We start from the raw sequence: 14,339 nt of genomic DNA on the forward strand, positions 1-14,339 counted from the left end.
CCTACAGAGAAATAAGATATAATGGAAAGATGTGCACCTAGCTGTGGCTCACAATCACTGACATTCACACATCAGTAAATCACAGACAGCACGCGTACCCATTGGCTTTAATGTGTTTATTTAGACATGCACTGTTAAGGTCCGTGATGCGGACCAAACATGCCCATTAAAGTATATAGGTCCTTGAAAACCACTGACAATGTGGATGACATCAGTGATTGAATATTTTTTTTATTTTTATGGACCATTAGTAGGATATGGTCTTGATTTTAATGTGTTTATTCACACATCAATGATTTTACACCGACCATTTAAAAAATAAAATAAAATCCACTTGCAAATAAGTTAGGCCTCTTGCACATGAACGTTGTGTGCCTGTGGCCGTATTGTGGCCCGCATACGGCGAGTCCGCGATATACGGGCACCGGCCTGTGTGCACTACGGAGTGCTTCCGTGGCATTTCTGTCCATGCCTCCGCGCCGCAAAAAATTAGAACTTGTTCTATTTTTATTTATTTTTTTGAGGTGCGGATGGATCACTGACCTATTCAAGTTGAATGGGTCTCGATCTGTCCCGGCCGCCATTGGGGACCACAAATTGCGGTCCCTAATGCACGGAACGGATGTGCAGCGTTCGTGTAAGAGAGGCCTTAAGTGTACGAACGGTGGGTCCTAATCACTGTGCACCCTTGCCCCTCCTGCTTCCTCTTCCAGACCCTCCTTGATTGGCAGGATGAGGTTCTTGCATAGCCATCTTGATTGGCCCTGGCTATCCCAAAGGTTAGGAATTCCCTTGGTGCACTTATCTGGGTATAAATGTTTCCCCTTTCCCTGTGCTTCCCCTGCCAGGCCTCGCCACTTGTGCTACTTTTTCTGTCTCACCCCAGAGATAAGGAGTGTGTTCATGCAACTGTGCCCTGTGTGGAAACTGGATTTCCTCTGCTGTCACAACCAGGCAGTCCACGATTCCCGCTACCAGAATTTCCGTCTGAAAGGTCACGATAATCAGACCCATGTGATCCTGATCCACAAGCAGGGTAGGCAGAGTCCACTACCTTCAAATCGAGGCTTTGCGGGAGGACGCATTAGGAGGAGACCTCAAAAAGATGATGGTGGGTGGAGGTTTAGACCCACTGTGGGAACTGTTGTGGCTGCTGCTCATCTACATCTACGAAGCTTGAGATTGACGTGAAGACTTGAAAAAAGTTGACAAGTACACTATAATGTCTTGTAGGAGACTAGGCGAGGTTTACACAATGACATTTAAGCATCCCGCACAACCCATTTACAATGGTAGGCAGACTCAGCATATTCCTACCAAGTTTCCATTTGAAACTAATACACCAGATAGATAAAAAAAATAAAACTAATAACAAAGAGTTGGTCTTTTTGAAATTTATTCTGTGGACATTTGTTGGTGAAATATGTCCCGAGGGCTTGGACCACCTCAGGAACAATGAAGAAAATGCTATTATACTTTTGTAACAAAAGCATACAATTTTCATGTGTGAAAGCAGGTGGTTCTCTGGGCAGCATCAAGCGTTCTTGTGCTGAGAACCTGCTCAGTTATAAATTAGAAATTGGGCCTGGTTTATGAGGAGTTAATGTATCCAAGTAGGTAGCACTTGCTGAATAAACAAAGCAAGTGCGTCTCTTTTTTAAAAACGTTTTAGCATTTTGTTCGCCTCTAGTCGTCATCTACTGTGGGCTTTATTGTCACTCCTCGTCTTATCTGACCCCAGCCAATCAAACTGCAAGAAAAGAAGCAAGATTTAAATATAATGTATACACAGCGAAGGGACAAAAAAAATAAAACCCATGGTGGGGTTCTCTCCTGGTACAGTATGTGAAGTTGTGAATCAAGTACAGCACAAGCTAGCTATAAAGAAGGCAACTTGCCAGAAAACACTTCACATGAATAGCACTGTTCTTCTTTCCTACTAACAACCAAGTCTTTCATTCTGCCCTGTACACACTTAAAGGGTCACCGAGTTTAAAAAACAAAACAAAAACATCTTTTGATATGTCAGATTTTGAAAGGTGGGGGTCCAAGTGCAGAGACCACCAATGATCACTAGAAGAGGAGAGATAAGAGATCATATAGCGTGTTCACTCCTCACTGTAAAGCAGTGTTCCTCAACTCCAGTGCTCAGGGCCCACATTTCGGCCATGTTTTCGGGGCTTCCTTAGTATTAAGCAGGTGATATAAATAGTGTCCATGCATCAGGAATTACCACAGGTGTTCATTCTCTGGGATATTCTCAAATCATGACCGGTAGGGGGGCCCTGAGGACTAGAGTTGAAGAGCACTGCTGTAGAGGACCGAGTCGAGATGGGCCCATAGACTTCTAATCAGCCTGTCCCCTGCAGCGAGGAGGGAGCACGAGATATACTGTACAAGTGCTTCTCTCCTCGTAGTGTGTGAGAGGGGGGGGGGGGGGGGTTGGTTCTCAACACTCAGATGTCCACTAATCAAAACTTTTGATATATGTCTCTAATATATTAAAAGTTTTTTTGAAAACTTTTGACTGTAGCTGAATGATACCGATGACAATTACAATTTGAGGGGTGTTTACTGGTTTTAGGTTAATAATGTTTAATCACTACATAAATTAAGGCTACGTTTACAGAACGACATTTTATAATGGCAGTCTATGGTGTCGCAACAGTCGCAGAAAAATCCATCTCGAATTTTATAAACTGCCATTATAAAAATTGTTGCGCGACATTAGTGCAACAAAATGTTGCGTGACAAATGTCGTCGTGTAGACGTAGCCTAAAACTTCTTTGACTTTACACTATACATTTGTGCTTGTTTTTTGTGAAATAAGCTGCTTTTAATGTACAACAGCATGTAGCAACACAAGCTACATTTAAAGGGAACCTGTCACTGAGATTTCGTGCATAGAGCTGAGGGCATAGGTTGCTAGATGGCCGCTGGCACATCCGAAATACCCAGTCCCCATAGCTCTGTGTGCTTTTATTGTGTAAAAAAAACAAAACTATTTGATACATATGCAAATAACCTGAGATGAGTCCTGTCCCTGACTCATCTCAGGGACAGGAGTCATCTCAGTTTAATTTGCATACGTATCAAATCGTTTTGTTTTTTTACACAATAAAAGCACACAGAGCTATGGGGACTCGGTATTGCGGATGTGCAGGCAGCCATCTAGCAACCTATGCCCTCAGCTCTATGCACGAAATCTCAGTGACAGGTTCCCTTTAATGTACCACTATAAGCCTATTCTGTGGTTTTATTGTGTGTTAAAACAATAAAATAAAAAAATTTGAGGAAAAAAAAAATATATAATTATTTGCACCATATTCTGGTGGGAAATACAACTGATAGGCACATGGCCAGAACAATCAGGATGCCTGGCCCGGTCAATAACTACGAAAAGGAGTGGCCACATGGGAAAAATATGGGACTAAACGGTTCTCCGAGGGGATAGGCCAGCCTCTTGGTGCTCTAAGCACTTCATTAAAGAAATATATGTGCACGTGTCTAAAAAACCTGATTGTTCCAACAAAGGTGAGATCAACCATACCAGGCGGTGAGCCTCGCAAATGATCTTTAACTGGGTTTTCTGGGAAGAAAATGAAAATTTAAACTTAATTACCTTATTATAAATATATTCTCAAATACCTTTAATTAGTTATAATGGCTTGTTTTGTCTGGGGAGCAATCAGGGGAAACAAAATGGCCGCTGTCCCATTAGTTTTCACAAAACCCATCCTGATCACACGTGAGGACAAGTTACTTCACAACACTGAGTTAAAGAGCTGCCTCATCCTCCTCTCAACTTGTCAGGATTATGATCTTGAATACAGGTGATAACATTAGCTGAATCTCTTGGGAATTTAGTTCATGAGGACAGACAGGACAGACTGTGGTAATGGAGACTGTAAACAAGTGCTGCTGCTCATTAGTCACACCTCACCCTCCTCATCTCCATTCCCACAGAGATTCACCTGTATTCAAGGATCATGATTCCTGACAAGGAGAGCAGAGAGGAGGATGAGGCAGCACTATGGCTCATTGTGGTGAAGTAACTTGCCCTCCTGTGTGATTAGGACAGGTTTTGTGTGTACTGATAGGACAGCAGCCATTTTATTTTTTTCTAATGATTGCTCCATAGGCAAAACAAGCCATTCTAAATAATGAAAGGTATTTGTGAATATATTTAGTATAAAATATTTAAGCATTTTAATTTTTTTTTTTTACTCCTGGAGAACCCCTTTAAAAGAAACACCAGGCGCTTTTAGCAACATATACAATAACTGTAGAGCACTAATACTGTGTGCATTTATACTAACTCATTGTTATGTTCATTTCCTGCAGAGAAAATGAAGCATTACAGTCTAATTCATGGAAGCCAGTGGTTCTCTACATCAAGAGCCATTCTTTGCAGCAGACCTCTGTTTGCAAAGAAAGTCCCTTTCACACGAGCGTGATTTCCGCGCGGGTGCAATGCGTGACGTGAACGCATAGCACCCGCACTGAATCCTGACCCATTCATTTCAATGGGTCTGTGTACATGAGCGTTGTTTTTCACGCATCACTTCTGCAATGCTTTGAAATCGCAGCATGTTCTATATTCTGCGTTTGTAACGCAGGACAGGCCCCATAGAAGTGAATGGGGCTGCGTGAAAAACGCATTGCATCTGCAAGCAAGTGCGGGTGCAATGCGTTTTTTCACTGATGGTTGCTAAGAGACGTTGTTTGTAAACCTTCAGTTTTTTATCACACTCGTGAAAAACGCATCAAAACGCATTGCACCTGCGCGGAAAAAACTGAACAACTAAACGCAATCGCGGAAAAAACTGACTTGTTTTAGTGCCAAAATCGCAACATTTTCACTGAACGCACCCTGAACGCATCCGGATCAAATCCGTCACGCCCGTGTGAAACCAGCCTAATAGTTTCTAGGAAGCCCCCCTTTAAAGTCAGCAGAAATATAAAGTCTCTGAATTCTATTTAACATTTCTATACTACTAAACAGTCAGTGATACCATAACAAATAATGTCAGGGCTAAAGTCCTACAAATATGCAAAGGCTATCTTCACACTAGCGTCTCTATTTTCCGGTAATGAGATCCAGCAAGCTGCGGTTTTCTTTATAGGCTGTGGATCAAGACGGATCAGTCATGACCCACAATGCAAATCAATGGGTTCAACTCTGACAACAGAAAATGGATCCGTCCCCTACTGACTTTCAATGAAGTTCATTACAGATAATACAACCGGATCCGTTCATAACAGATGCAGATGGTTGTATTATCAGTAACGGAAGCGTTTTTGCTGAACCCTGCCGAATCCAGGAAAAATGCTAGTGTGAAAGTAGCCAAAGCCAGAAAATGGCTTTTCAGTGGTAGGCAATATATATGTATATAAAATCTTACCGCCAATGTTTCTCAACCCTTCTGCTAAGAGCGATTTTCTCTCCTACTTCCGTGCACACTGGATTTGTGAGCACAATTTTTCCTAAATCAGCTTTTACAGCACTGACACGACCTCCAGTGGACAAAGAACCAATGTTGACCATCAGAACTTCATTCTTAGACAGTTTTTGAACCTTAAATGCAAAATACATATTTTCTTAGATTTGATAGATCATAGAGTCTAAAGGAAACCTGTCATCACTTTCTAAGCCTATTTATCCACTCACTTTTCTATATACTTTTTAATACATTAATGATATTAAAATCAATTCTGAACGAACTATCAGTTCAGAGAAACACCTAAAATAAATGTTCCTGCCATATATGAGTCCTGTCTTCTCCATGCTTTAGAGATGAGTCCAGCGTTCTGACTCTTGGAGTGCAGCCACGCCCACAAATGAATAGGACACACCCTCTATGATTCCTCATCTCCACCCCTTCTCTTCCAAGTCTCGCAGCTGCACAGTATACATTATATGATCAGTAGTAGTGTTGATCGCGAATATTCTAATTGCAAATTTTTATCGCAAACATAGTCACTTCAAGAATTTGCGAAGATCTAGAATATAGTGCTATATCTTCGTAATGGCAAATATTCTAGATTTTTTTTCATCAGTGAGTGAGGTGACTGGTTCTGCACATGCGCAGGATTTGGGAACGCGAGTTTGGGAGGAGGGTAGGATCTTTAGATTCTGCCACTCTTATAACGGGAGGTGGGGTTAGGAATGGGAAATGATGAGGTAAGCATTTAATTTACATAACTTGAAAAAAGCGAAAGTGGACTGTAAAAGTAGTGCTTGGAGGTGTTTAAAAACAAAAACCCTAGGAGGATTAGGGTGGGGGAGAACTTTCTCAGGATGCCGATGATTCTTATGGTTAAAAAACGGTGACCGGTTCCCTTTAAAGAAGGATTGATTTCCATTTTGGTCTTGTTCTAAAACCTTACCTTTGCAGCCTTCTTATCCCCCTCTGTACGTACTCCAAGGAGACGTCGTAGAAGGAAGTAAGAGATTTCCAGTTCTGTGAATATTTCAGGCAACGCCCCAACTGCACCCAGTACCTGCCCAACCATACGATCAGCACGACATAAAGTTGGGTCAATCTTGGTACCAACACCTGGCATAAACAATGAAAGATGTTTTTATTGGATTCACTTATATTTCAGTGCTGTACAGACAGGATAGTATCCTCACTTTCTGTCCCCAGTGGGCTCACAGTCTAAGTTCTCCATCAGTATGTCTTAGGAGTGTGTGGGGGGGGGGGGGTGATACGGTTTCTGGAGGAAACGCACGCAAACACGGGGAGAACATACAAACTCCAAGAACATGATGTCCTTGGTCGTATTCGAACCCAGAACCCCAGCGCTGCAAGTGCTAACCACCGAGCCACTGTACTGCCCAGGTATTCTCCGCTACACATTTTAAATAAAATTACATTTAATGCTAGTCACAACTAAAGCTTATTCGTTTTCTGCCCTAGAAATCAAAGTAAAGGACCACTGATTTGACTGACATTCTGCTGCGTCATGTCACTTGCCTTGTGTCCGGATTCTCCACCAGTCCCCATTGGGCATGTGCTTCGACTACTACATTTATAGATGGACGTGTGAATAGACCCTAAGGTTTGATTTATTTGGGCATCATTTCTGCGTTGGACACCACTTTAAAATGTTTGAACTATTCACTGTATACTTAGTAAGACTAGATGAATTACCCATTAGGAAGAGCACCGCTTACCAATAAGGCCTCCAGGAGCAGCATATTGTAGATCATTGTGCTCAGCAAAGAGAGACACTATTTTAGAGAAGATAGGCTTGCACATGAGCTTTCCTTCACTGTCTTTAGAAACAATGCCAGGACGAACCTCTATTTCTTGACCAACCTAAAAATTACAAGAGAATAAAACAGTAAAAAATGTATCAAATAGGAAGCCTCTAAAAGTACGAGGCAATAACCCCCGAGTGTGCAAGTTGTCTCATCTCATCCAGGGTTGTGGGTGGATCATCTGTTTGGCAGTTGATAACCATTTGCCAGTGTTGGACAGTTAGTACATTTTATTTTCCTCTTATGTGCTGTGGACACACTCCATCTTCATCGTACTGAAGTCATATGTCTCTAGTAGCACGTATTAAAAATGTAGGTGTTTCACAATGTGCCCAGTTAATGAGCCAAATGCTTAATCATCAATTATTTGGGTTTTGCAGATATTACTTAGGTAGAGGTAATGCACGAAGATTAGCTACTAATAGGTCATTCCTTTAAGTTTACTCTTATTTTTATTAAAAATAACCAATTACAAAAGCTTCAAATAAGCTGGTACATGTATACTCAAAATCCCAGTCTACCGCAGTGAAGAAACAAGGCATACAGTGAAAATATGTTATATTGACAGCTACTGCAATTCTTTGGATGCCATCTGAATAAGTCATACCTTTAGTACACCTTTTAGAATACTGCCTCCAGCTACACCCCCTTTCAGATCATCAACCTCACATCCTGGCTTATTCACGTCAAAGGATCTGATGACTGACGAGACAAAACAAGTTAGCGGTTTCTATCCATCTCTCTAGTCCATGCTCCCTCTTACTATATTGCAATAAACATGCACAATTGGTCATTTATATGTTGTTGAGGAGGATTCCATCAAGACAGACAGGTTAGCTCATGCACGGGGCTCTATGCCATGTTATTTCTATAGCCTGGTCTATTAGCAGAATCATAGATGCAACCCTCCAATAAGATGTATTTTAGGGACACATTCACCTCTGAGGCCAGTGAATCGCTGCAGAGGTACAAGTCGCCCGGGGACCAGAAGGAGCAGTAACTGGTAGGGAGTAGGTAAACTGTCCGTAGTGTAATTATAATTGGGTTTGGGGGGGGGGGATTAGAAAACCCCTTTAAAGTACAACACATTCATCTTCACAGAGAGTTATTTTTCCCAATGAGCAAATACAAAAACTAGTTAAGTTATATAGGATATAAAAAAAAAAAAAAGTAAACACACACACACACACGTGACAGTCACAGAACAGGAAAAACCATTTTGGCTATAATTAAACCAAACTGTTTAAGGAGGGCCCGTCACCTCTCCTGACATGCCTGTTTTAATAGCTACATGTCATAATTCTGGAGCATCTATTCTAATGACTATGTTGTGTCATTCCTGTATTATTTCTACTAGATGTTATGAATGAATTGCTAGCAGCCTGCAGTAAGGGTACAGAGGGGAGGTAACCAGTTTGGGGGGAGGGGTCTGACCCTGTCTAGTCAGTGCTGCCATTGTCAGACTGTGCAGGGGACCCCCCCCCCCCCCCCCCCGCTTGTTACTCCCCTCTGTACCCTTACTGCAGACTGCTAGCTATTCATCCATAACTTTTAGTAGAAATAGTAAAAGGAATGGCACAACATAGAGCTATAAGAATAGATGCTCCAGAATGGTTATTACATGGGGAATGCATGAAGCTATTAAAACAGGCGTGTTAGGAGAGGTAAAAGGTCCGCTGTAACTGGATATATGGCACATCAACACTATTTGATTCCCAAAAGACGATTGAGTATTACGGAGCACATTCTGCCGCGTTACGCGTTAGTGATTTATTTTTTTGCAATATTTATAACAAATTTCCCTAATAAAGCAGTATGACTCGGTGCAGCATTGCCGCCACTAGCACACAACTGGTCTGCTTGATTGGCTTTATAGTCATAAGGATAGGACGGGTTACTCACCGATAAGTCTCGGTTTAGATGTGAAGTCTCTTATAGGCACTGGGATTTTCTTTACAATATATTCACAAACGACTTCAATGTTATACTTCAGCTGAGCAGAGATTGGAATGATGGGTGCACCCTCAGCAACGGTACCTGTTTCAAACACAAACCGCATTAACGTAACATTCCTGCAGAAGATCTGAGACAAAAAATACATTACTGAAAATGCCAAAGTAGTAGACTTAAGGGCTTGTGTCACCCCACTAAACCTTTTTTTTTTGCTTACTTATAATCCCTACACTGCGATTCATGGCTACATGATCAAATTAATCATTTTGGTCCTGTAGATTTAGTTTAAAACAAGCTTTTAAAATATGCTAATTACCTTGCTACCAGCAAGTAGGGCGGCTACTTGCTGGTAGCAGCCGCATCCTCCGATCGTAAAGACGCCCCCTCCACATTGTGATTGACAGGGCCAGGGAACGTTCTCTGCTGGCCCTGCCTGTTTGCATTTAAAATCTTGCGCCTGCACCGCGGCCGTACCTGTCTTCAATTGGCGCAGGCGCACTTAGAGGCGGCCGCTCCATCCTCAATGCGCCTGCGCAGGCGCATTGAGGATAGAGCAGCCGAGCGAGCGGCCGACTCTCAGTGCGCCTGCGCCAATTGAAGACAGGTACGGCCGCGGCGCAGGCGCAAGATTTTAAATGCAAACAGGCAGGTGTGGCAGGTGTGCACAGCACTCGGCAGTCACAGCTCGCAAAAAAAAAAAAAAATATATATATAATAATAAAAAATAAAAAAAAATGAAGTGCAGCAATTCCAGATGTTGTTCTTTTCTTCTTTCAGCAGGAAAACAATAATTGCTCTTAGCAGTAATTGTTTTTCTTGAAACTCATGACAGCACCCATGCGACTAGGACAGGAAGCCTGAGGAGACAAAATGGTTCACGCCCCCGCCACACCTCAGTGATTATAATAAACAGACCTCCAGAGGCGTGCCAACCACCAAGAACAACAAAAGGTTGAAACCAGAAAACCCACAAAGTGGAAAATAAGAGAACCAAGCCATTCCCCCTGGGAAGTAACTCAACCAACTACTATAAGATATACACACACAGCTTGTAGCACTTTTCTCCCAAAGGCTGCATCTGAGTCAAGATGCAGTCTGTAATGTCCAAAAAAAAAAAAGGTATGGGGAGAGCTCCAAGTAGCAGCTGGGCTAGAGGAGCATCTGCGACCTCTTGGGTGGAGAGAGCAATGGCCTTGGTAGAATGAGCCCAAACCCCGTAGGAGGAGGTAGGCTAAGGGAAGACTAGGCAAGTGAAATAGCATAACCACTCCCCCTTCCCTGTGACTGACAGCCAGCTGTTCGGCAAAGGCAGCCGAACTCTCGAGCATAAGCGCCGTCAGTCACAGGGAAGGGGGGCATGGTTACCGTGACTTAACGCAAGGAGGCCGCTGCCTCCTTGACTTCAAGCATGTGTGGAGAAGCGCGCCGGGCAGGGGATAAAACATTTTAATTTTGCCGCATCTGCCTTCAGGAAGAAAGGCATCATCAGAAACACGCTGCTCGCTACACGCAGGTTCCCTTTAAGAAAGGATGCAATCTGGAGGCTGCAGACAAGAATCTTTTAATCCATGGATGATCTACTAATCTACAATCAAAATAAAAAATAAAAAAATAAATCTAGGTTCCTTGGTATTTCTGGAGATTTAAAAGGGTCTGGGGCTGGGCTCTGACCTAGAAAGGTAGAAAAAAAATATATTCCATACTTTAATATATTTTTTATGTATAATCTGTTTTTATTAAGGTAAAGACATAAATAGTCACAGCATTAACATTCTTAAAGCACGGATGGTACAATGGGACCCCAAATGTCCAATGCGGTCAAAGGATAAAGAGAGTAAGAACTGATATGAAATGCATGTAAAAGGTTACAACAAATGCTATCGTTAATCCACTATTGATTTCTAACTGCTATAAAGCTAAGAAATATCCTAGCATCCAATCAATGCCATCCCTAACCTAAATTTCAAACTCACTTATTATTTATGAGCAATAATAGCACATATTACACCCTTACTATGAACAGAAAACAAAAAGGGGAAGACAGGGAAGGGACAAGGGAAGCCACTACAGAAATTGGGAAGACAAGGGGAAACCGAACCTCAGGAGATTATGTAGAGGCCTGTAAGATCTAGACCGTCACTGTGCACCGATAAGATCAGCAAACTCTGGGGAATCCAAAATAAATATATATTTTTAAGAGTTAACCGCCTTCCTACTTTTCAGCAAGGTGGAAAGCACATTGTCCAACACTCCCCTTCTTAACCAGACTTCCCTTTCAAAATCTATGCCGAGAGATGAAGAACTTCTGGGCTGGGATGAAGTAGCGTACCCTGGTAAAGAAGATCCTCTCTCAATGGCCGAGTCCATGGAGGTTGTACCGCCAACTTCAGAAGACTCTAGTACCAGGACCTCTTGGGCCACTTTGGAGCTATAAGAATAACAGAGGCTTCCTCTCTCTATTTTCTTCAATACTTGTGAGATAAGGCAAATGGAGGGAAGGAGTACCCCAACTCTTGTCTCCAGTCCTGTGCTAACCCGTCCACTGCCAACGGGCTGTCCAAATGATTGAGGGAGAAACATTTCTCTACCTTCCTGTTGGTTCTTGAGGCAAAAAGGTCCACTGTAGGAAGACCGTACCTCTGGACTATCTCTGTTCAGACATCAGTCTCCCTGTTTTATGGAAACTCGACTGAGGATGTCCGCTATGACATTCTCCTTCCCCTTCAAATGCACCGCTGAAAGAAAAAGCATTCTTTTTTCTGCTATATAAAAGATCTCCAGGCATAGATGTAAGAGGGAAGAGACTCGCGTTTCTCCTTGCCGGTTTATGTAGGCCACCACTGTTGAATTGTCCGAATAGAACACCATCTTCCTGTTTTTTATTTCCGGAGAGCCATCCTCAGTGCCATCTCTACTGCTTTTAACTCATTGAAGTTAGAGGATGCTTTCCTCATATTCAAATCCCACCTCCCTTGCCAGTATCCGTTTTGGGAGTGGGCTCCCCATTCCCAAGGGCTGGCGTCTGTGGTAATCATCTTCTCGTCTGGAAATGTCCATGGAACTCTTGCTGATAGATTTTCTGGTACCATCCACTACAACAGGGAGCGTCTTGCTTTTGAGTAAAGGTGGAAATTTTGATCCAAGGAACAAGGAGCCATCCCACAATCTTAGGATGTCCGCCTGAAGATCTCTGGAGTGGATCTGTGCATAAGGTACTGCTGGGATCACAGATATCATCTGCCCGAGCATCGCCATCGCTTCCCTGAAGGTACACTGGTAAGAAAGGAAGACTGACCATATTTGTTCCATAATCGACTCTCTCCTTTGAGGTGGAACAAAACTCTTTTGTAGATAGGAGTCCAACTGAATTCCCAGAAAAACGCAAAACTTGGGAATGAATCAGATTAGATTTTTTCCAACTGATTATCCATCCTAGGTTTTCTAAAATGGAGCAGAGGAATTTCATATCTTTTTCTAGTCCTTCTTTTGACTGAGAGACTATTAAGAAATCCTCCAGATAGGGCACCAGAGTAATTCCTGACGGTCTTAAAAAAAGCTGCTAATTCTGCTACCACTTTGGTGAAGACTCTTGGAGCCTGAGATACCCCGAAGGGAAGCGCCCTGTACTGGAGATGCAGCAACTTCCCTTGAAACCACACTGCTGTTCTTAAAAACTTTTGGGAGGAATAATGGATTGGAACATGGTAATATGCATCTTCCAGATCCAGGCTTGCCATCCAGCAATTCTGGAAGAGGAGATTCACAGTAGATTTTATCATCTCCATTCCTTGTAGACCAGGGATTTGTTTAGTTTTTTTCAGATTTAAAATAACTCTGAACGTTCCATTTGGTTTCTTCTCCAAAAATAAAGGGGAATAGAACGCCTTGCCCCTCTCTGTCTTGGGAACTGGACAAACCACTCCTTTGTCTAAGAGAGAAAAAAAACTTAGATTCCAAACCCTTTTTTTTTTCCAGATTTTTGGGACAAACTGTCTAAGTGAAAAAATTGTGGACGGGAAAGGAATTCCAACTGGAATCCATTTTCTATTACACTTAGGATCCACTTGTTCTGAGAAATGGACTTCCATGCTGGGAAAAACAGAGTCTTCCTCCCACCTGACTTCAGGCGTCCTTGCAGTTTGTCCTGGGTTTTAAACAAAAAAAAAAAAAACAGATTTTTTTAGGAAATTTTTCTCTTTGTCTTCTATCACCCTGCCTACCCCTTTGTCTTTTGGAAATAGAGCCTTCCCTGCTGAATCCTCATCTTAAGAAAAAAAAAAATGATAAGTCCTGGCCTGATTCTATGTCCTTGTCCTCCCCAAGAAAGATCAGAATCAGAGTCCATATTATAGGTACGCCTTTCTGGTGACTTTGGATAGCTCCGACAGAAGAACAATAGAAGATTTAACCTCAGATTGTACCATGGCCTTAATGGTTTTGGATAAGCTATGAGATTCTTCCATAACTAATTTATCTATACAAGCTTGACAGTGGTTTTACATACGAAGCTGACAAAGCTACTCTACATCCTCCACATTCTTTACGTTTAGTTTTAGCGGAAGATTTCTTTGGTGCCTTTGTTACCTAAAAATAAAAATAAAGCAAACACCCAATATTATTAGTAGAGACTAAATCTCACCAATTGTAGAGTCAAGCTTCCCCACTCCAAGTTCAATACCAGGCTTGTGGGCCTCAAGGGATCGGCGCGTCAGACATCACCTGGTTCCGACATGTTTGTGGAAACTCCAGATCCTGCACAGCACTGTGTGTGCACCAAGGCTGGCTGTCCCCTCCTGCTGCCGACTTGTAACACGCCTCAGCTCCTTTTAATCCATGAGGCAGATGCCCCCACCACCTCCAGCCAGCACAGAAAAGGTGTCAATGCGCCGGAAGAGGGCGTCCCGACGAGCATGCGCCGCCAGCCACAGCACCACCATGGACCAGGAGCCGTCTGAACACGGCCACAGCGGCTCCCCAATGAGGCTTGGGAGGAGGCAGGAAGAAGGACAGACTTATGCAACGGCTCCTATGCAAGAGACTTGCGCCGCCAGGGATAGGTCTCGTTACGGTAATGTAGACCCAGACCTTCCCCAGCCCCCCGAGGTGAGAACGAAGAAAT

At 42.8% G+C, this 14,339-nt stretch overlaps 1 protein-coding gene across 1 annotated transcript in view; it reads right to left on the bottom strand.

Annotated features, from left to right (window-relative positions):
* Positions 1 to 1,379: 1,379 nt before the first annotated feature.
* The window catches only part of EIF2S3 (eukaryotic translation initiation factor 2 subunit gamma), a 28,958-nt gene continuing 15,998 nt past the window's right edge, over positions 1,380 to 14,339 (bottom strand). Inside the window, exons 7-12 of the mRNA XM_044283947.1 lie at positions 9,170 to 9,304; positions 7,875 to 7,969; positions 7,181 to 7,325; positions 6,391 to 6,560; positions 5,406 to 5,578; positions 1,380 to 1,750 (exon numbers count right to left, since the gene is read on the bottom strand). Coding sequence (XP_044139882.1) covers positions 1,687 to 1,750; positions 5,406 to 5,578; positions 6,391 to 6,560; positions 7,181 to 7,325; positions 7,875 to 7,969; positions 9,170 to 9,304 — 782 coding nt within the window. The 3' untranslated portion in view covers positions 1,380 to 1,686. The remainder of the gene's footprint in view (positions 1,751 to 5,405; positions 5,579 to 6,390; positions 6,561 to 7,180; positions 7,326 to 7,874; positions 7,970 to 9,169; positions 9,305 to 14,339) is intronic.

The sequence above is a fragment of the Bufo gargarizans genome, chromosome 3 (genome assembly GCF_014858855.1).
Source record: "Bufo gargarizans isolate SCDJY-AF-19 chromosome 3, ASM1485885v1, whole genome shotgun sequence".
NCBI classification, from domain to species: domain Eukaryota; kingdom Metazoa; phylum Chordata; class Amphibia; order Anura; family Bufonidae; genus Bufo; species Bufo gargarizans.